The 23,800-nt window shown below is 38.0% G+C and overlaps 1 protein-coding gene across 1 annotated transcript in view; it reads right to left on the reverse strand.

Moving 5' to 3' along the window:
• Positions 1 to 244: 244 nt before the first annotated feature.
• Positions 245 to 23,800, reverse strand: part of ATRX (alpha thalassemia/mental retardation syndrome X-linked) — a 66,723-nt gene continuing 43,167 nt past the window's right edge. The window contains 14 exon segments of the mRNA XM_009890713.1: positions 245 to 619; positions 1,464 to 1,592; positions 2,096 to 2,191; positions 3,125 to 3,250; positions 4,324 to 4,473; positions 10,403 to 10,597; positions 11,804 to 11,981; positions 12,658 to 12,766; positions 14,822 to 14,925; positions 15,224 to 15,377; positions 17,759 to 17,931; positions 18,102 to 18,190; positions 18,485 to 18,615; positions 22,446 to 22,563. Coding sequence (XP_009889015.1) covers positions 341 to 619; positions 1,464 to 1,592; positions 2,096 to 2,191; positions 3,125 to 3,250; positions 4,324 to 4,473; positions 10,403 to 10,597; positions 11,804 to 11,981; positions 12,658 to 12,766; positions 14,822 to 14,925; positions 15,224 to 15,377; positions 17,759 to 17,931; positions 18,102 to 18,190; positions 18,485 to 18,615; positions 22,446 to 22,563 — 2,031 coding nt within the window. The 3' untranslated portion in view covers positions 245 to 340.

Consider the following 23,800-nt stretch of genomic DNA (forward strand, 5'->3'; position numbering starts at 1 on the left):
GCAGCTACTAAAAGCAAGCATAGGAGTTTAGACAGGAAACCTGTGGAGATGCTACTGTTACGGGAGGACTTGTTTTCACTGAAAACAACTTGTTATCTCCTGTACTCAACATATGTAAGAAGATTCTAGGCAACATCACTGACAACAGGGAAAAACATTATGTCCTATTTAAACAAAGCTGAAACGCTAATATGGAACATGGCGTTTAAGGGGACCAACCAAACTATTTATTACTTTTTTATTATTTTTTTACAGTTGAGTTCTGTTAAGCCATTGATTCCTAAAAAAATAAAAAGTTCTTTCTCTGATTTTAACAATCCTTTAGGCTTTTAGTGCAAAATCACATTGATTTCCCTTGGGAAGGCCCTGGATTTTTGCCTCTCATTGGGGGTGGCGCTCGTTGTAACGGCGGTGGCTGCATACCACCAGACACTGACTGATACATTCCTCTCATATCTATCTGTTGGTAGTTGGAAGGATTCATGATTAAATTGGGAGGCTTTGGCATCATGAGATGACTCATTGCTGCTTGCTGGTAAGACATCTGCTGCTGTTGCTGCTGATTGTACTGCTGCTGGAGTCTTCGGTTCATAAGTATCCTCTGAACACAACTGATTAACTGCGGAGGGAAAGCAGAGCTGTTACCACCGCGTGACCCGTCTCGATGCCGCAAGTATCAAGTTCAGAGTTAAAATCAATTTGTTAGGGATAGCATGGCCGAAGGAAAAAAGCACCATTGTTATCACCATCACTAATGGGATGGTATTCACAAGCTGATTACTGTAGAAACCATTTAGTAACACCATTTAGGGCTACGTTCTCCTAATGACTCGCCTATTGTATTGCATGCAGCATTAATGCACGTTGCCGTAGCAACTTACCTAATACTGTGAAATTATTCCCAGGTATAAGTTACAACATTATTTGCCAGGTACCATTTATCATCCCTTTGAAAGTCCTGCATGCGACTGTCACTAAATGTTTGTTTGCTTAAGAGAAAACTCTTCCCATTGACATAATCTGGGCAACTTTCAGATTTTGCAAAATAATTCTAAGCTAAAAACCCATTACCGATACTTTCTAAGATGTGCGTTTCATAAGTTGCTTTCTGAGCTCTGGGAATCAGATTTCCCTCTAAGCCTCACGACCTTCAAGCAAACTCCTTCAACAGAAAAATCAGGCGAGTTTTTTTTTTTTTTTTAAATGAACTTCTCATGGAGTCTCCTTCGATGAGGCTGAGCAACGCAATCCAACAGACCGCAGAAGTCACCATCTCCTGATGTTACGTCACGCACACCGTCACACAATGCCAGCAAACACCCAACCCACTGAAACACACATTCTGTAAGCGCCTATTTATGTACCCAAACACGTACTTCTCTTTTATGAACACACACAAAGTCCACACTCAACATCCCAGTTCAAACACGGACAGTCGATCAAGTAAGTATTAGAGATTTTACCATCTGTTGTTTAGTAAGGACATCGTTATAGATGGCTTCTCGGCGCTTGACATCAAGCTCCTGGCTTGCCTGTCTGCTTAGTGCCAGCGCCTGTACTTGGCTCTCCGTGAGCGTTACATTTTCTTTCCACTGAAAAGGAGAAAAAAACCAAAACCTTCTTGGCACTAGTCATTTTAACAAAAGCATAGCGGTAACTGAGGTCTGGCATTAGGTTCAGAGTTGCATCAAGAGTTAAAACACAGCCCAATTTCCATTAAATGCAAAATTAGTCTTCTAACTGCTAATTAAGGTAATAGACCTCTAGATTACTAGGAGCAAGTGAGCAATGTGGCAGCCCTAGATAGATAGATAAGGACAAGATATAGGAAATACATCTTATTTGTGTATAATTATTATTCTTACTTGTAGAAAATCAGCATATTCAGAACATGGCAAATAACTATGGATATACACTGCTGTTCTTCTAAGGCTTTATGTCACCTAGCTACCATTAAGGGTCACTGCAAGCTGCAGGGATAAACGTCAATACAAACTGGAAATTATATTCCTTAATAATGCAATTCATTAGCTGAATGACTGTTTAACGTTTTCCCATCTCCTGATCTGAACCTACAGTTATCCGTTTCACTCACTATGGTTGAAATGATGTCTTCAAGGGGCTGAATTCTTGCTGCAGTTACACTGTTGGTTGCTTCCACAACCTTCTCTCTTCCTTGATTAATAAGGTCCTGAGAAAACACCAGAAAATTAATTATAAAGCACAGACACAAAGAATACATTTCTTTGCCAACCTTTTATAAGGCCTCTTCATCTTTGCCTTATGTACCTAGACTTTAATTACTTTTTTCTTTCAGTTCGCATAAGCCAGTGAGTCTAAGCTTCCACACCACTGAATTTCAGCATAGAGTAACTGGACAGCACGTATAAATCTGCCAACTGGTACAGTGGACAGTATTTATAAAGAACTGGTTTTGTACCCAAAGGCTTTCAGATCATCACAGGAGTGCTACATTTCTACCCAGGCAAGCTTTCTGTGATCGTGACTCTGATGACATTACAGTCTCAACTCATTCTACGTGGTCAAAATATTATCTCTTATGCTAAATTATCTATTTTCGCATAATACTGGCGTATATTGTGAATTATTCCGCAGGTATATTTGACACAGGTCGCCCTGATTTGCACACTTTGTTAGAGGTTCTTTAGCACAGGCTCCTCTCCAGACGCTAGTAGGTATCGTAAGACAACTGTGCTTCGACTCCTGCCCGTTGCAGCCTGGCATCTTATTAGGGTGAAACGCCCTCAGCTCCTTCAGCCAAGATGGCAAACCCAGACCTGGGATAACTGAGGAACAGAGCAGGCGTTCCTCTCTCCCATTCCTTCTCGGACGGGAGAGAGATGCGGGTAGAAAACTAGATGTGGTCATTAACGTCTGCAAAGAGTGCAGTTAATCTTCCAGAAGCCTGAGATACTACACAGGTATAGGTTTATATGCGTACAGGTTAGATTCAATATAGCTACCCACACAAAAATCCTATTAAAATTAGGATACATAAATATCAAAGATATTTAAGAATGACATTAACCATTATTTGCGCCAGCAAAATACATGCATGCTTACAGCAACACAGACACGTTACACGCCTTGGATTGCTACTTACCTCCAGCTGTTGATTACTCATTGCTGACAGAGCACCCAAATTGAAAGGAATATAGGGTGTTTGAGAGTTGAAATTTGTGGGAAGCATGTTGGTCCCAGTTGGCATGTTGAAACGCATAGTCAAGCCCTTAAAAACACAAAATGCACTTACATTTGAGTAACTCTTCTATAATAAGATCCTTTCCAAACCTCAATTCAAAAGGACGTTTTAATCACAGAGGAACCTAAGTTCTAGTCTTGAGTAATACGGGAGTTTAGCTTAACTGTAATTATTTGCTATCCTAAGAAAAAAATAAACAAAGTTTATTAGTGTATCTTAACTTGCTTAAGATGCTCTTTTTATATTGCAAACTCACTACTTAATGTTGAGTTTGACCCGACTGTAATCAAATTTTGAAGAAGTGAAATGCATAATTTATTAGCAGGAATCTAAAGCTCATCTCCCACATGGATTTCTCATAGGGCAGTTTCAGCGCTTATTGTATTGTATCTTCCTATTTCTTCACCCTCACAAAACCTTCTTCATTTCATTTGTCAGTTGTTCACTCAAGATGCCAGTGGTAACTTATACATCCACTTTTTTGTACTTTCCGATTAGTGATCAGATCTGAATACCAAACTTTGCCTTTCCAGGAATTTTCTGCTATTAAACTCGAGTTACACCAAGTTATCATATTCCGTTTACAGTAAAAAAAATCCCAAACCCGCAGCCAATTTACAATTTTCTTCATTCTACCACCTGCTTAAATGCCAAATAAACAAGACACGGGGAATAACACAAAAAAACCACAAGCTTTTAGGCCCTTTCTGGCAGATGCTTGTATGTTCGTGGGATCATGGCAAAAAATTCTGAAATCAATTGCATACCTTTAATGGAGTTAGAAATTTCCCTCAAATGGTAAGAGAGGTATTACATGGGACAGCAGTTGAGTTTTATTAGGAAACAGGAAAAAAAATGCATGCGTAAAAGGAAAAAGTAACTTTCAAATGAAAGTAACAAAGAAAATACGCACAAAAGACCAGCATCGAAAAAACAAACAAGACACGGTATCTCCGTTTTTCCTATGTCAAAATTTGCTTCACATATATTTCTTGGCCTATGAGAAAATTAACGTCCCCAAAACAAATTGAAAAGGTAAGCGCTAGTTAAATCTGGAAAGGTTATTTTCATACACGTAAACCTGATATAGATAACTTTACCTTCTTTTCTGCTTCGTATTCTGCCCATGCCGCCTTCCTTTCTTCTTCAGTGAGTTCTTCTTCCTCCTTATGGTCCAGGAGTGAATCATGTTCATGATACCCAACTATATACTCTTTATTGATTTGAAGCAATTCTGCCAGAATTGTATCCTGTTCAAATTAAGAGACGATAAAATGAGAAGTCACTCAGTAGCTCTACTATATTTACTCTCTGTGCGTGCCTAACGTACTGCTTTCACCCAATTTCACAAAGAGCAGCTCAGAGCACTTCACAGCGAAACAAAATTAAACAATAATTGAAAAGTACCATCTTCCTCAGAGGGAGGGTAATGGATTAACAATCTGTTACAGAGATGACAGTCCAATCACTTAACGAACCACAGGAATGCACTCAGATTCCACAACAACAAATGCAGTTTAAGAACCTAAAAAGAATGGAACGTGCTCAGTGATTTTGCCTTTGCTTGGGCTGGATACCGGAGAGGACCTATCAATAATCTCCATCTAGAATATATAAGGAGCACCTCTACTGCATTTAAAACACTAAGTAGCACTTCTGTCCATCAACTGTCCATCAGCATCCAACAGGAAAGGCTGCTCTCTTAAAACTGTTAAGATACACGTGGAGATAAATAATCCCCCACCCATGTGGACTAAGAAAGGTCAAATCACTGCTATGAGCCAGATTTCCAATATACTTCAGCATTCAGTCTAAGAGTCGTAATGCAAAAACTTTATCTCGCTGAACTTTTGGACCACTCCTGAAATGAACCGCAGCGAATACAGTGAATACACTGAATATACTTTTTGCAGTAGAATTAAAAGAATACCTACAGACCCACTCCACATCACGTCCTTATTCTGCTCGGCATTTGCAGAGACACGAATATAAACCATGATTAACTGACATTTTACAATCTAGACAGAACAATGATTGGAAAGAATGGCTCATACCCACAAGCAAACAGATTTTTGCAACACTGGGAACCACATGTGGAAGTCCTGACCGGTGGTTTTGTCACAACAGCTACGGAAAGTCGTTTGTTTCAGTGTGTTTAAAACTCAAATATGTTAACCTATAATATAAGCTAGTCTTTGTTTCATCCTTCTACTATCTGGTCTCCCTAAATTTGAACCAATGCTTTCTTCGCCAGCTCCTCAACAAAATATTCAACGTAATATCTGCGTAACTAATGAGGCATAAGGGCAAATAATGGTATTTTTGGGGTGGTGGGAGAGAAGGCAGAGAGAGAGGAGGGATGCACTAATAGGATATGACGAAAACATCTAGAGGAAGTGTGTGAAGAAGTCGAGAAGGTATTACAAAAGTAAGCTACCACAATTAAAACGCTCTCAGCATACTGTAGCTGTACATCAGTGTGTGGAGGGTTCCTGGACATGCATATGCATTAATTTCCATGGTAACACTATTATTGAAAACAATCCTGGAATATAATCCACACTCACTTAGCCAACACAGTCTTCAAAATGTGGTTTAAATTACATCCAACTGTGTGTTTGCTTTTCTTTGTTTAAACTTTATTTTGCATTAACTTTAATGATGGAGCTTGAAAACCGGGATATGGAACATACTGATATTTAGTTTGTTTAATTTTACAATGAAAAAAATAATAAATTCCCCTCAGACACAAAAAAATCATCAGAATAAGCATTCTTTTTTATTTGTTTAGCTTATTGATCAAATGATGATTGTCAATTGTTTTATAAGCCTTAAGGTGAAATCCTGGTGATGAATGAAAAAATGAAGATATAATAAAAAGGTTTTGAATTTTAAAAAAAGTCTTGTCTTTTTAACATCCTGATGGAAATTAAACGCTATGGAGAGATAAATGTATTAGAAAGGAAATCTTCCATGAAGGAATGTGAGTTACGTTGTAATTCATAAACAAGTTTTTCCTCAACCAATTGAACATTTAATACCGAGGTTAAAAATAAAAATAAATTTAAATAAGCAGCAAATTCTTCTGATTCTGAGATCAACAGCCTTCCAAAATTCACAAAATTGTCCCCTAGTACGAAACTACAGTAAAACACATGCCCTGGCTATGTCCTGCGGTAGTATAAAATAATGATATACTATATCCAACTGAATCTGAACTATTATTTTAATCTGCTTTTCCAATCTGCATTATATGACCTCGACCGAGCCAAGTTTTCATTTCACATAAAAATGTGAGTGCGACTCTCATCCACTGCACACGCTGATCTGGGGAAGAGCGAGCAAGGAACAAGGGGGGGCAACAGCACCCGCTCCGAGGGACACGCAGTGCCCCCCGTCATCTCTGTCCAGCCCCCACCTCACATATACTGCTCTGAAACACGCACCGCGCTGGCCGAGGAAAGCCACAAATAATGCACTTATCACCGAGTCCGGCATCAGTATTTGTGGTGAAAAACCTTCTTCCTGTTAGCTACACATCAGCCAAGTCTACCCCAGTACACAATCCTCCGGGAGCCGAGTGTTAAGAGTCTGCGAGAACCTACTTTAAAAAAAACAACAAACCCAAAACAATAGCCCAGTCATAAATCACGTTGATTTAAAAAAAAAAAAGACTCCAGATCCACTGTTAAATTCAGGGCAAAATAAAATGGAACAGCCGAAATATAATCCTAATACATTAAACAGAATTTTCTCACTTTACACCAACTTTTCCTTTTGAATTGCTACTTTACAGAAATAATAAGAAAACCGGCTTATGCCTTTAGTCTGCGTTAGATAATGAGTCACTATGTTTGCATAAAGCTCATAGCCTATACACAGTAATTATTTCTATACTTTATACTGATTACTCAGTCTTAAAGACACCTGTTACACCTTTTTGGGCTGAATTTCTAAAGTAGTCCTTTCCAGCTCTGCAGGGATAGCGGATGAATGAAATCAAGCACTAGAAGTTAAGACTAATTTAATAATTCCTGTGAACAACATTCGTAATAAAAATATTCCGCTAAACCCACGTATTTTCTTTAAGTACTGAAATGCCACCGTAAGGCTTGTCTCCCCGGAGCCTTCTCTTCTCCAGGCTGAACAACCTCAGCTCTCTCAGGCTGTCCTCACAGGAGAGATGTTCCATCCCCTCACCATTTTTGTGGCCCTCCTCTGGACCCAATCCAACAGGTTCATAGAATCATAGAATCGTCTAGGTTGGAAGGGACCTTTAAGGTCATAAAGTCCAACCATCAACCTAACACTACCAAAAGCACCATTAAAGCATGTCCCTCAGCACCACATCTACCCATCTTTTAAGTACTTGTACCAAGGACACATGAACGCACGGGGTACTGCACATGCCGCAGGCTGCTCTGCCCACCAGTGGAACGCGTGCCACCGGAGTTATGTGCTCCCAACGACACTTCACACCTGCAGCTCCCAACTCCCAACTTCCACAGGAGCTGAGGGAACTCAGAGTCCAGCAGGACTCTTCCACGCTACCAAGGCTAATTCAGGAGGACAAAGAAAGGGAAAGCGTATTTGGGGGTTCATGGCTCGCTCCCCACATTCACAGAATCACAGAATCACAGACTGGTCAGGGTTGGAAGGGACCTCTGGAGATCATCTAGTCCAACCCCCCGCCAGAGCAGGGGCACCTCCAGCAGTGGCACAGGACGGCGTCCAGGCGGGTTTGGGATGGCTCCCGAGGGGGAGACTCCCCCACCTCTCTGGGCAGCCTCTGCCACTGCTCCACTACCCTCAAAGTAAAGAAGTTCATTCTGTGAGGCTATCAGCAATGCAAAGCCCCGCTCTCAACAAATAACTACAGCAACTGCTAAAATCATATGAATCTACCTGATTATTTACAGCCTTTTATTTATATTTATTTTATATTTATTTATTTATAACCAACAAATTAAAAAAAGGGATTAGAAATTTGCACACAGTACATACTAAGATGCACATCTTTAAAAGGATGAAATTCCATTCAATACCATTTTCTAAAGCCATGAAGAAAACCAAAGAGAATTCCAGTACCCAGATTTGCTCTATTTACAGGCAGGGACTTGGTTAAAAGCTTGTATTCAACTTAACTTACACAAACCTTATACCGATGGTTGGAAAGGAATTAATATGGAACTTAATATTTAAAACTGAATGATAAAGTAAGTTTGGAGTTTATAAACTTTTTCTTTTACATTATAATTCATTCATTAATTGATTTATTATTGTAAAAGAAAACAAGTAACTTTCAGAATATAATTATTGCACTGGACTGATGAAGGCTTTGAGTAAACATACTCAGCTGCTTCACAGGTTTTTGACCTATTTTTATTTCTTTAAAAAATAAGTAGCAGCAGCAGCAAGTGGTGATGCATTAGCTACAAGTTTGTGGAAGCATATATGCATATGGCATAAAATAACTAAGAATGTAAAAAAGATAAAATAAATACTCTTAATTACAACCTAAAGGAAGACGATTTAGGAGGCAAAAAAAATAAAAATGTTCAACATAGTAAAAATGTAGAATAAAATTTTCAGTTATCTACAATTTACTGCTTACAGTGAGAAACATTGTAATAAAGAGCTTAGATGCAGTCATTAAAGTTTGTTTTCAAGGGTTTTAATATGCATGAGTAACAGTGACTAATACTTATAGGGCTAACACTTCCCAAATCCCCCCGGCAGCTGCACCGACGCTGTAGGTGGTCTAATAGACTGTTTCAGAGAATGGCTTAACTATGAAGAATGCCACTGTGATGCCTGACCACGATTTATTATATTATAATGGTCTACAGATAGTCTAGAATGGAAAACATACCATTCTGCCTTGGAAGTGAATAGATTTACAAACCGGAAAACCTCTCTCCCCACACCCAGACTGTGTAATGACCTAAACACAGCAGTAACTCAGAAGTTTAACCGGTTAACTAACCACGGGCCACGTGTTTACATGTTACTATTCACTAGCTATTCACCTGGTAAGAAGCAAAGATAATTGCACAACAGTTTAATAATGAATAACATACAGGAAGAATATAAATTAGACAAAGTACTAAACTGATCTTAAATACAAACTAACTTGGAAAAAAGAATAAAATAACTGAACCAGTTACCCTTTCCCCCACAGTTTACTCCTGCCTCACTGTAAAAGTTACAGTTTTTATTTCTAAATTCAGTTAGTAAATTTTTCTGTTCCCCAAGTATCACATAGGACAGTGAACCACCACTGCATAGAGCAGTGACAATGAACCACTACTACACATGCCACATCCATTACAAATAGATTTAGGCAGGCCTCAGTGAAAACAAACCACTGGGATCTTAAAAGTTCATTTAGCACCAAGTTGGAAAAAGGTCTGACATCACTACTTCATATTATCTCAGAGTACACAATATCAGCATTCTCACTAAATTGTGCAAATGGTGTAAATGACTGTCTACAAAAATGTCACTGGTCTCTGCTAGTACTGGCAACGCTAAAAATAGCTTACAAAATCTTAGCTTGTCCAATTTTCCTCACTTGAACAGTAAATAAGTGCAACTTTTCCCCTATCCCTATTGTATCTCTATTAATGGTCCCTACAAGAAGAGTTAAACAAGGAACTAACAACCGGAAACGCTTGGCAAAGGAGAGCGTGGGTTCATGTGACTCTTAGGAAGTCTCACCTAGGGAGATACAAACCAGACCTTGAAGTCCAGTATCACCTCACAGATTCATTATCACAAATGGAGGTAATGGGAGGTGTCACCAGCACCCACTCAGATGTTAATCTGAATCTTGGCTTCCACGGTTTCCTGCAGTAAAACTTCTATCCTCTCAAATTGTGCAAAGAAGTATTTTTGTTTGTTCTGATTTAAAATTTTTGTCTTTTAACTGAAGATCTTTTCTTACACTGTCAATTACAGTGAGGGAAAACTCATTCATTACCTACCTCATTATACATATTTTTACATATTACATATTTTATTGTGTTACCTGTTACTCACCTCCATTCGAAGTGAAAAATACTGCTCTAAAGCGAAAACACAGCACTCTTCCCTTTCCAAGATCAAATATCCCAAGCCCTTAAACAGATGTAAATTATTTTTACAGCATATAATTCCTAGTGATGTGCATCGACTTACTTTTGGCAACATTGGTGTGTCCCTCTTCTTTTTCTTTTCTGAATTAGGATCATCCAGCAAATCTGGCTCAAACGTGTACAGCTCAGTAAGTTCATTCATAGTAAAGTGACGTTCAACTTGCTGTTGGTCGACAACCCGGAAAGACAACGACTGCTTTGTTACCTGACGATCATAGATCTTATCTTCCATTGTTCCCTAAAAAACAAAGACACTCACTTTCAAACAAATACCAGACCTTCTTGTTGTACAGGAGAAAAAATAATAGATATAAAAGAACTAGAATAACAACATAACAGTGCTCTATTTCCCTCGTTTCTTTGAGCCCGTATCTACAAAGTTACCTTAAAACACTTTGTTTGATGAGAAAAAAATAAAAAACCCCAACCCTTCTGGAAGCAAACACAAAGTAATATGAATTGTGTACGTGACAGATGTCATCTAGCTATTGATGAGAGTAAGAAATGGATTTTTTCAGTAGTGTTTTGAAAAGATGCAGTTTTGTTTCAATTCCCTAAAGAAGGATTATGACAAAAAAATGGCAATTTCCACAGTTTGTACCTTATTACGCTGCTTTGAGCAGCCTGTGAAAAGGAAAACAGATACCATATCGTGGGGTGGAGAGTAGAGGGGAAGGGAAGCAGTCAAGTCTAATTCATCACAGCTGTGTATGAAAAAATTAGATCCTTGATGAAAAAAGGAAATTATTTTTTTTTAAAAAGATGATGACTATGAGAAGTATGAGAACAGCACAGCCTGTTCTGAACATCGTAATTTAAAAAGGATATCAACAGTTCAAAAGTGCACACAGAAAAGTACAAAAATAGACTGAAGCGTGAAGAAAAAACCCATGTCTGACAGTAACGTGTTATAAGAAGTAATCTATTTAAGTTGGCAAGTAAATAGTGACTTGATCAAGAGTTAAGTACTGTTACTGGGAAAAGGTCTTCAGTCTGTAACACCTGAAGAACTAGAAGATGAAGCAAGATACTTCCTAACAGAAATAAAAGCACAGATTGGTGACCATCAGAATTAACACATATCTCTAGTATCTGCAGGGTGTGATACAAGTTTTCAAATCATGACTGGATGGCTTTTTATAAAAAATTCTGCCGAGAACACTAGTCTGAGCCTGGATGTGTGAATCGCTGCTGGAACTCCAGAATTTGTGTACACAGTGTCAGACAAGGTGGGCTCAACAGTCAATAATTTCAGTTGTTATTTATTCTACCAATCTTTCCTTCGAGAGGTTCTCCAGTGGCCAAATACCGCTATGAGATTAGGGCCGGAAGATGACGTGATCAGCGTGGACCACTACAGACTTCAACACAAGTCCAAATAGTTACAGTTTACAAATTTGATTGCAGGACCAGAATATCGCAAAAATATCAGACAGAAACCTACCTGAGCCAAAAACCTGTACACAAACACAGGTTTGTTCTGCCCAAAGCGGTAAACCCTGAAAATACTCTGGATGTCATATGATGGGTTCCAAGAAGCGTCAAAGATGATTACTCTATTAGCAGCCACAAGATTAATTCCGAGGGAACCTGCTTTAGTGGATATAATAAACAAACGGCCTCTGGAACAGAGAAAAGTTGCAAAATTTTAGTATTTTAGAAAAAAACTATTGTTCCCATGTTGCTGTGTTACTATGGAGTTGTTCACACACTGAAATAACTCAAAAAATTCATTAAAATACTGTATTAAGCCTAAACCAGATGCAGATTTTACAAGGACAACACTTTTAGCAAAACACACACTCCCAGAAATACAGATCAGGGCCTTCTGCAAACCAAATGTTAACAAAAACTGGTGGGTAAGAAAAAATTTTTGGATTTCATTTTCAAACTCTAATAAAATTAGTTATATCAAATTAAACCATAATTTTAAACAGGCATATTCCATGCTATTGAAACTGTTTCCTGGCTAGCAAACTTTCAGGATAACTCCAGAATGACACTGTCTCTTTGTCGTATCTGAATTTTTTTGCAGACAAGAAATTTTTTTTTCTAAACAAGAATGAAAACAGCAAGGAAACACTGAACAAGTATTGATCAGTACAAATGGAAGCAATCTCAGGAAGCCACAAACCTATTGTTGGTGCACATTTTTTGGTGCAACTTCTGCACCTGACAACATTGTGGTATTTCTCTACCTAGCCTTAAGAGGTCATTAAGCTAATGTAAGGAACAAAGAAATAAGGAACAAAGGAAAGAAGAGGGAAAATGAAGCATATATATCAGAAGAGATCTCACCTCACATTAGTTTCATCATTAAATTCTTCAGCCCATTTCTTTCTTGACTGAGCTGTAGTTGAACCATCTAAGCGATAGTAATCAATGTTTCTGAACCATTTTCCTTCACCTAGTAGTGTAATAGTCAAATTATTAAAATGCTGATTTTGTAAGAGACTGATAATACTAGATATACATAATGCTCTAAATAGTGAAAGAACAAACACAGAACATAAAATATATAATACTCTGACTTTTAAAACAATAGGAGAAGACCATAGGTTATTCAAGACAGAGAATGTTTTTGGAGGCTATAGGTGCTTGCCACAGGCACGCCTTGAAAATGATATAGTGAGGCTTGCACAGCAAAATATAAAATATGTAACATGAAAGAAAGTAACAGCAATTGAGTTTGTGATGACAATGATCACCCACAAGCCTGCAATAGCTTCTACAAACCCTAACCCAATTTTGTCTAAGATGATGCAAAAATAGAATAAAATCTATGCTGTGAATATCATTTTACCTTGCAAAGAGTATCTAGCATCTATCGCTACCCATTCTTCTGAAGATTTTGTTATTTTTTACAAAAAGATCAACTGATATTAAATGAAACTCCTCAAAGCAGTTTTATATATACTGCAATTTAAAGATATGAATTTATAATCAAATTATGTTCCAAGGTGAAATTTTAATTGAAGTATTTGAAAAGACCTGAGCTTTTTTGGGGTAGTTCCTCTTCTTTTTCACTATTTCTAGTTGCATATACAGATTTGTAGAGATATGCCTTAAACTTGGAGCCCAAGTTAATTTTAAAAAGAAACTACGTCTAATCTTTAGGCATTATAGTACTAATTGTACTTTTCTAATTGATCTGTGTAGTTACACAATTAGTGTAAGCCAGTCTCTCCCATACAAATAGCATTCATAAGTAAATGCTCAAAAGGAGGTTTCAAAAATCAAGGTCTAAGCATTTTGGAACCGAAATTCAGAAAAATCGCTGAGTTTAATTACCCTGTGAGTTATGGCTACTTCTTGCCAGATGGGGAAAAAAATAATAAATACAGCCGATAGAAGAGTTTCTTCTCTCCCCAATTCACAAGTAACCTTTCATTTTCTTTGGCCATCAAGGTACATGTACACGAAACAAACCACACTGTGCCATCAATTATAATGAAAATAGCATTTTTAGGAGACAGCACTGCTCAATACAATCAATTATGAGAAACAGACTGTAGAGTTATGTCAGGAAGGTCTCTATATGGTGAATCTTGCTACGATATGTAGTCTAATTGCTACCAAAAGAACTACCACAAATGAAAAAAACCCCACCCCTTAAAACATTATCTCAGACTAAAGGCACAAACTCCATAAAATACAGATGAGGAAGCTAAGGAAGCAGCAGCCAGAAACAATAAAACAGAGAGATACGGGAGATCCTCATCTGACTATGGTGTTGGTATCACTAAGCCACATTTCTCTTATGCAACTGTTCAACATGTTTACACTTAGCAATAAGATATTTGAAAGGAATGGCAGATTCAAAGGAATTCTTCCATCAACATATACTGGAAGTGGAAACTTCACATGAAGATGAACTGCACCATCAGGAGCTCTGGGAGGATCTCAGAGAGTAAACAGAAGAAACATCATACGCAGAGGACACGTCTGGCTAGCAAGAAATTCCTCACCATTGGAGCATCACGAGGATAATAATTGATTCAATACTTTGCTCCCTTATGAAATCCATAAAACAATCAACTGCAGTACACATAAAGCCTAAATTCACATTTTGCATGTTCTACATGCTGTTTTTAAGTAGTCTAATTTTCCTTCATTATCTCTCTCCCAGTAGGAAGGATCAGAATTTGCCACGCATCAGCATATAACATCACTTCTGTACAGAATTTAGCAAAATGCCTTCTCTCCTTTCAGATGATGAACATTTAATCTGCTTAGGCTATATTAAGCATGGATGATACAGAATGAAATCAGAAGCAGGAGAACATAATGGGATAGCAGAGACCACCTGCAGAGGAGACCAATAATCCTTCCAAATTCAGCAATAGTACAGAGCATACAATACTTCTAAGGAAAACAATTATTTCAAATCCATTCCCTTGGGACTGAATAGAGACTTGCAAAAAGAGTTATTAGCTTTGCAATTGTTCAAGGTGACACTCACCTTTATAAATAGGAGCCTTCTCTTTGTCAGTTTTCTCCCTGTTGGCCAGCTCCAGAAAATCTTCTATCAAATCCAGAGATATGAGGGACTGGCTAAACACTAGGCTGAAACAGAAACAGGGAAACGCAAAATTCACCTTTGAGGTTATTTAAATTATTATACTGCTTTACTTTTCTTCCCTCCTCACTCTGATACTACCTTTGAAACAAACAGCCTTTCTAGACACAGAGAAAGATTCTGGCGGAGTACATGCAAGCAGGGGAAAACTCACTGATAAAAGTGAATGTAGCACGCACATTTCCTTCTGAAAACTGAGGTACAGCATTATGAAGACTGAATGAAGAACACCGTCAGACTAACATATTTATAAGGCCATTAAAAATATTTCTAGAACTGACGTACACTTTGTCTCCAAGCTCCTCTGCCATTCGAAGAATTTCAAAGAGAAGCACCATTTTCCCAGAATGTTCCAACACTTCAGCATCCGCATCAGTGACAAAATCTTTGTACCAATCTGGTGCTGGGCTACCAGGATTGGAAGAGGATGTAGCTTTGCCTATAAAAAAAAAAGTAAAAAAAAATTTAAAAGATATAGGCATGGTCTCCATTTAAATGCTTTGAAACGTCTGAACTATAGAATTGTTTCCTCATTATTAGGCTTAACTGTATGACAAGAGTTGACAATATGCAGAGAAAAAGTAGTATTTGGACTATTAGCAATTACTAGATTAGCAGTTATCAAAAGCACAAGTCATCAATAAGAGTCACAAATCCCCTTTTTGTGTTCCAGGATATTTGGACAAATGGTTCTACCATCTCTTATCTTTTCCCCAAGAGTATTTATCACCAGCTTTGTATCTTTGAAAAACCATCCATACATACGCATCTTTGAAAACCCATCCATACATGTTACAGCCACTGAAAAGCAGCAGAAAATTATTTCGCATCTCAAACAAAAACCTGGAATTGTTGGAAAAAGAAAGACAGTGGTCTTTGGGGTTATCTAGTTCATCTATCAAGATGAATTCTCTGGAAGAAAGTTTCCAAATGTTACAATAGTACAGGTGTTTAAAATAAAACCCGTAAACAATCTCCTCTCACTTCTGCTAGGCTCAGATTTAGAATCTTTATTTCCTAAGCTAATTTAGAAGACAAACTAGCATAGTGGAAAAAGAAAGTAACTCCCCCTGCCTTTTATATTAATTCACACTAGAAGAAAAAAAAGAAAAAGAAATTCCACCATCATATTCTGCCTTTTTGCAAAGTTCTTTAAGGATGTTTCTTGTCTGCTGATCTGCTAACACACTATTACACTAACCAAACATACATACATGGGAACAATCCTATTTTTAACACATTGCTATCTTGTAAGTTAATTTTGTTACTCTGACCTAACTGTTTAAAAATATAGAAGTACTAGAACGAATTATGAAATTCAGTTTGTCATTGGAAAAATACACCACAATAACTATGCACCTAGCAAAACAAGTCTGTTGGGGTCTGGATCATCCACTCGAAGGTGTCAGATGCAGACCGTGCCGATCTTTAACGATATCCCTTCATGATTATTCTGAATTCAACCAGGAGAAAGCATGTATTCAGCATTAGAATCAGAAAGGCAGACAAGAAGCATGAATTATCCTGATTTATACTACTCAATTTCTTTTATGATATTCCTATGTTCTTCAATTTAACCTCCTTTGCATAAAGTGATAAAAATTGATTAATTAGATTTATAACAGTAACTTTTTTCACACAAAACCTTTGAGCTATTGAAATATTTTCTTATAGTAGAAGTGGTCTATCTCACGAACAGTTCAAAACATTTACATTTTCAGAATCAATCCTGACACACCAGTAAATTTCAGGTGCAAGACAGAACTGACAGAACTCACATTTGGGCCTTCCTTCATACAAGCTTTTAAAGAATGTATTTTTCAATACTGCAACAAAGAAAGAACAAGTTAACCAAATAAGAGACCCAGATGTGCTGTGCGAAAATCCTATACACACCACCTATCTATTTCTGTCTTCAGCCCTAAACTTTGCAGAGGGGTCCCCAACAGCGGCAATGAGACAGTCTGCCCACAAACCTCATCTGGTGCAGCATCGAACCTTTGTTTAGAAATTCTGTACCTACATGAAATTGAACAAGGCTGCATGAGAGAGGTAAACATTTAAATGATACAGAGACAGAAGCTCATCCTGCCTATAATGCAAGTAATTATTTTAATACGTATTATCTGTATGTGTTATATATTTTACACACACATAATCGCACTGTTCCCCTTACATGTTTCCAATATGCTTGTTTTTGGGATGGGCACAAAAAAATGTCTCTCACCTTAACTGTCCCCAAAAAATCATTTATTTAGGGAAAGTGTTTAGACACACAATAAATGATGCAATCAGAAAACTAGCTCTATGACACTAGATACAAGACATAAGCTAGAGTAGTACAGGAAAATCCAAAAATGCAATGTACCGATATAAGTAGTTTGAATAACAATCTTTAAAAAGGTGTGCTATGCCTGCTGCATTATATCTGCTTGCTCAGCAGCCATTTCAAATTGCAGGTGCAACAATGAATGACACGCATATTTCTTAATCCTTCCATTAATCTTTCCCTGATACGTTTAAAAGACACGAAAAGCAGTAGAGATCCTCTGCTAACTTTGTATCGTTTTGTACTTATGAATTAAAAAAATTAACTGTGCAGGTGCCCTGCCACAAGACCCTGAGTTCTGCATTGATGCCCATTGTTTTTCCAGGATAAGTACATTATTAGAAGTAGTGGGAACTGCAAGCACAGAAGCAGTTAATGGAATTAAGGAATTTGCCATTTTGCAACAAAGCAGAATTCCTGACAGCCCTCTCAAATCGCCTTTTGCAAAATGAAGCTGCCTTGTATTTTATTTACTTGTATATTACACTCACCTTCATCTGATTTTGTAACAGATGGAGGGTTGTTTACAAGTTCTTCTGCATTTCCTTCTCCACCTCCACGAGATCTTGAATTCCAGACTTTAATGACTTCAACATCATTATCACTGCCACTTCCACTTGAGCTACACTATTTCTTCACTTTTTTTCCCTTGGATTTTTTTTTCCTAGAAAGGTATCATAGTATACTCCATTATTTTTTAAAAATTCTACTGCTAGAGAATGTATTCTAACAAACATATAAATTAAAAGAATAAACATTCACTTTTACAGAAATCACTTAAATTCTGGTAAGGAAATAAATCCAATGAAAAGCAACAAATAAAAGCTCAATTACTTTGCATAATCATCAGAACTTAAGCTCATTGAAGTTTCATCGGAATCCGAAGCTATGAACTCATCCAGACTGTCTTCATCAAAATAGCCCTCAAAAGAGAAAAAACAGAAATTTTATTAAGTATGCTCATCCAGAAGCTTTCATTAAACCTTTAGCCATCTGCTTATTCTTCATTTAAACAATGGTAAGTTCTACAAAGGGTTGGCCTTGCAAAATGTTTTAAGAATGACAACATACCCAGAAACAAAAATATGACAAAACCAGCAGCAAAATTACCCCACAGCAACAAAGATTTCCATTAATTTGACGAAACTTTACCTAGCATTTGGCAAGGCTTATTTGGAAAGTTCTCAATAGAGAGTATTTTGATATATCTAATTTACCTTATTTTCTTTGCTAATATAGTCCAGCTGCAAACACCAAGGGTGAGTCCAGATTCTGCTCAACATCTGGAAATCCTGGAATAGTTTAGCTCCAGCTTTGCCTCTTCCACCTTCGTTGCCACTACCTACACCTGACAATAAAGTTCAGGTTTTAGAATGAAACCTCAAAATAAGTTTGCCACATACCGTTCCCCCTTTGAACAACCCGTTAGCGCAGGACTGAGTGTTCTTTCCAGATGCACATCATATTGTAACGTCTCTTGTAAAAGAGGTCAAATTACTGAGTCACAGGCATTTTTTTCCTAGTTAAAGTTGTCAAAATTAGATTTTCCCCTTTTTCTTGATAATGAGAAACATGATTACATTATTACATAAAAGCACATTTCTCCCCATTGTAGGATTGCATCCAAATCCTCTTAAAAGGACAGTCATGTCTATTTAGGTTTTGTAAAAGCAACCCAAGGTAGAAAACACAGAATTTGCATTTAGGTTTCAACTGATTTGGCTTACTATTTTGAGCTACCTTTATTTATTAAAGACTTGTAATGCTGCAGTATTCTGTTACAATAAAGAATCTAAAAAAAGCCCAGCCTGTTTTTGCGTTGTCCAAGCACAAATTGGTGCAAAGCAGTACAATGTTCAGAGAGATAGATTTCTTTTTCGTAGTCTCAATTTCTCATTAAGCAGCACATTAGGTTCTTGAAACAGATTGTTTTTCCTATTTATTATATGCATAATTTAAGTATGTATACCTGCAAGAAAATAGTATTTATTGCATCCCAATCACTAAATGTCTATGCCAAAACAGGCACAAAGCTTATTCGCTGCATTTGCTCGATGCACGAGACAATCCCCATAAATGTCTATGGAGTATAAATATTTTAACAAACCGACTTCTTGCTATGTTTTAACCATTCAACAGCTTTGAGTATCTTTCCATTTGTGCCCTCTTATGACTTTGGGAAATGGCATTCTAAGGATGACAGAAATTCTTAGGTTTGACTTCCCTAAACCAGAGGTAACATCACCAAGAAGCTTGCTGTTAACAAGTTTCAAGTTAACAAGTCCTACAGACTTTAATTTTCTGTGTTACAGAAGTGAAAGAAAACCTGTATCATTTTCATTAAATCAAGGGAACACTTGGTAAAATGGCACGTAAAATGTGTATTTTAGTTTATGCCTGTTACAGTGCACAGAAAAATGTAATTTTAAAAATTTGCAGACGAGTGCAGCAATTCGCCTTCTATATTTATCTTCAGTAGCAAGACTCCCTTTTTTATTTAATGAAAATCAGAAAGCACGTTGTCTTCTTTTGAAATACAAAGTAATGCAAAGAATTAATGAGGGCATCAGCAACCAGCACCGCGACTTGCTCTGAAGATGAGCCACGGTTAGCTTTGACAGCTCTTTCCCCTCTAAAAGGGCCACTTGTCTTTCCTTCCTCGTTTCCCTTCTTTGTCGTATCGTCTCTGGCGCTGACGGAGCTGACCAAGCCGGCAGGACACTAACTCAAGAGGAAGACAGAAAAAGCAGATAACGCCCTCTACTACTTCAGGGAGTTCAAGCAGCCCACAAAGGGCTGGTAAGTCATGAAACACTACAACCCCTTTTGACAAATGCAAACTTGGCTAAACTCAAATCATTTTGTTGAGCCCTTAAAGTCCAGGCAGATTAATTAAACCACCTGTCAGGAAGTGCATTTTCTTAAAGTTAGTTAGACATACAACCTCTTAATAAATCAATGGCTCCAACAATGTAGCAAATTCAAAGCTCACTGTAATAAGACTTTCTGCCAGAGAAAAACTTTCCCTTTATTCAACAGACACAGGACCAGGGGCTAATTCCTCTTATCTGCTGCCCGCTGTGTTAAACAACGAAGTATTGAAAGTCACTGTATGGAAAGACTTCCGTAAAGAGCCAGAGAAGAGCGTTGTGAACACACAGCACGAGTTCCTTACGCTAATCCGTGATCTGTAAAAGATCTACGCTGCCATCTAAAAGCACGGCAGACCAACAAAGCCAGCGTCGGCAGAGTCTGAAATGACAAAACCAGTCCCACTTCGTGCTGGAAATAGGCCAAAGATAACCTACCAAACTACCCTAACAGCTGGGATTGAAAAGTTCCTATGAAGAGCTACAAAGATTTAACCTAAATCATTTAGATGCACGCCTGTACACTAAATAGCTAATGCTTATCATTTTTAAGCTGCCAGCTTTTGGAAGGCATTTAGCATGATGCAGAAATAAACCGAACACAAATAACCTGCTTTTCAGAACACTTCTATAAAGAAGAGCCAACACAAAACAGACTGCAGTACAGAACTAATTAGGAATCAGCACTACACATGAAGGTTTGGGCTTGTTTATATAATGTTTTGAAGTACTATTAATGCAAGACAAGGGGGGGGGTGTTTGGTTTGGGTTTGGTTATTTTGTATTTTTTAAAATAAAACGCAAAGTTTTTATTCTTTAGAGTAAAGGGGCAAAGGAAGCAGTTGGCATTTAGGCATCCAGTTATTTCTAGAGGTATCAGTAGAAGTGAAATTACTTTCACTGGTCCTTCAAAACGTTTTCCTTCCATAACTTAACCAAATCGAGGCAATAGGCAACAGAAGCGTGGAAACGAAGTCTAGCTGGCAGTTTATCTAGGAGATTGCAAACTGCACTACCTAGAATCTAAAGTCATTAAGACAACACAGTGAATTTCATACTGCTATAAATCACAGCTTAATTTGAGATACAATTATTTTTCCTGTAATTAAACTTGGGAGAGTAACCAGAATAGAAAAATATATTTTAAAAAAATATCCACCAGCAACAAAAAGGCATTTTTAGAGCGATGGCTTAGCAAGGGCAAAAACAATATAACAGAGTGGCACAACAGACTGTAGTACATTTTGTTATCACTGCAAAAACTGAATACACACTTCAAGCTTTAGACAAAATCCTATCGGCAGTGCCTTAAACATTCTTGATTACGGAACTGAACCCTGATCATTAAGTCAATTATTATAAACAGTATTTTAAAAAAAAACAGAATTGCTGCAGAACCCAAAAACTTCTGGTGAGGAATGTGGCTGCATGAAGCACAGCGGTGCAGAAAACCTCACTGAGAATTACTTGAGATTACCACACTAGTAGTGCAAGTGCTATGTACGTGTGTATCCATTAGAAGTGTTGATATCCCAGCATCTTGATATACTAAAATTACAAGCTGCAGTGGCTTATCTCTAATATAAGCAAACAGCACACCAGCCCAAAGTAACGTATTTTGAGGTTTGTTGGTTTTTTCCTGATATGCGTTTTCAATTAAACAAATTTACATTTTATTAGGAAGATGCAAGTCCCCAAGACAGACCAGTCAAGACCCCACTGAAAGCTGACGGAAAGCACAGTCATTGTGAAAACCAGACTTGAGGGTTTTGAGAACAAAAGAAGAGAGAGTTCCATAAAAGAACCAGTATTTGACAAGTAAGGGCTTCAGCTAGTGGAACGGCAAAAGGAAACTGTAAGGCTTGGCAGTGCACTTACACCAGTACATCTCAATTTTGCATTCTCTCCCTCCAGTCTTATAGTCAGTATCTTGTTTCTTGGACGAGTGAGACATTAAATCAATTATGTTTTATGATCAGAAAAGGAAGAGGAGCTGAACCAAAACCTGAAGGTGGACTACTGTTAAGAGGTGCAAATACTACTACTCCTTAAAAGAATATTTTTACACGTAACCAAATGTTTTGCTATAATTCAAGTTTCAGAGCTAAGGTAAATCTTACAGGAAGCAGAAAAATAGATCCGTAGAGCCAATAATACATATAACCCCCCCCCCCCGAATCTACCAAGAATAGATCCGTAGAGCCAATAATACATATAACCCCCCCCCCCCGAATCTACCAAGTATGGCAAAAAGCCCCTTATTAAATGACCATCAGTCTTGTTACCTGAGAGAACTGTAGGCACATACCTGTCAAATGATCCAAGTAGTATTGGTAGAGCTTGCACTGAATAGGTGTCATTCGAACTTCTAGAACATACTCATATTTTGGTGGGAGGAACTTCGTTAATGCCGTGTAATCTTTCCTCTGTAATTTTACAAGCAGTACTTTAGTCATATAAACATGAAGACGACTACTGAGAGCTTAAGAACTTCTGGCATCTTAAACGACAAAGCACCATGCATAAATTACAAGGATTCAGATGCTTTCCAACCACAAAGGGAAAAACACAGCCCACTAAATACAATCCAATTACAGGCACTGTCTGCAAAAGCCCATCTTACCTCGTAAATGCGGTTGTTTAGTCAAAAGTATATGACCTGTTAACCCCATGTCCCTGTTCCAAGTCCTTGCAAAGTTGACTGCAACTTCAGTAGCTGCTCTGGTAACTACTTTTGTGGGTTTTTTTAAAAAATTAAACCCTTTTTTTGTGAAAGCATGGGTAAGTCAAGCAGCTAAAAACAATGTTTGTATCACAGATGAACTCACACTCAGGTTAACCGTTTGCTGTTTTAGAGTACATAGTTCCTGAATACTTGCTTGGGGCAATGCAAAATTTACTTCCCTTTTCCTTTTTTTGATTCTTACGCTAGTCTACTTCTCTCCACCTAAATGGTGAATGGCGCATTGATCCTGTCCGAGAGACCGTTGCATGTTTAGGAGTTAAGTGCCCTTCATCAGAGCTACCGTGCCTGCACTGTGCTGCACAAACTCCCTGCCTGCAGGATAACCTCAGCCAGCTCCCAGCACCGGAGGAGCCTGCAGGCAGCTCCTGCTCGGTACCACCGATTACCCCACCTTTGCCATTATCTAGTGAGAACATCCTTTAGGAACGGAGTTGTTTTCTTCTAAGGAAATCACGTAGTAGCTGGAATGACCAAAAAGGAGAGCTGCTCTCTACGGCCAGGATCTGCTCTCTGCAGGGCGCTGCGAGAAAATTCATCTGGGCTCCATCCCATGCTGCACAAAGACGGGCGGCCCAGCATCTCAGGCATGGCACATTCACTTGCTATTTATGTGCCTGTTCTGTCTTTCAGTTTGTGTTCCTGTACTGCTGTATAGATGCACAGAATTATGTACGCTATCCTTTCACTACTATTCATATTTCCAAGATCATAACTTTATGATAGGAGGTCCTTTACCAGCCTTACACACACACTGAGGCAGTGATGGTGCTTCACTAGTTGAATAGAGATAAATTATTTATGCATTTTAAAAAAATGCCCCTTTATTTCTTTCAAGGAGAAAAACGTTATCTGCTTGTGGGACTATCCCACTATGACCGTTTCATCCAGCTCGTGCCCACTTGGACTATTTAATCAAC

This window comes from Charadrius vociferus, unplaced genomic scaffold (assembly GCF_000708025.1).
Source record: "Charadrius vociferus isolate BGI_N301 unplaced genomic scaffold, ASM70802v2 scaffold368, whole genome shotgun sequence".
NCBI classification, from domain to species: domain Eukaryota; kingdom Metazoa; phylum Chordata; class Aves; order Charadriiformes; family Charadriidae; genus Charadrius; species Charadrius vociferus.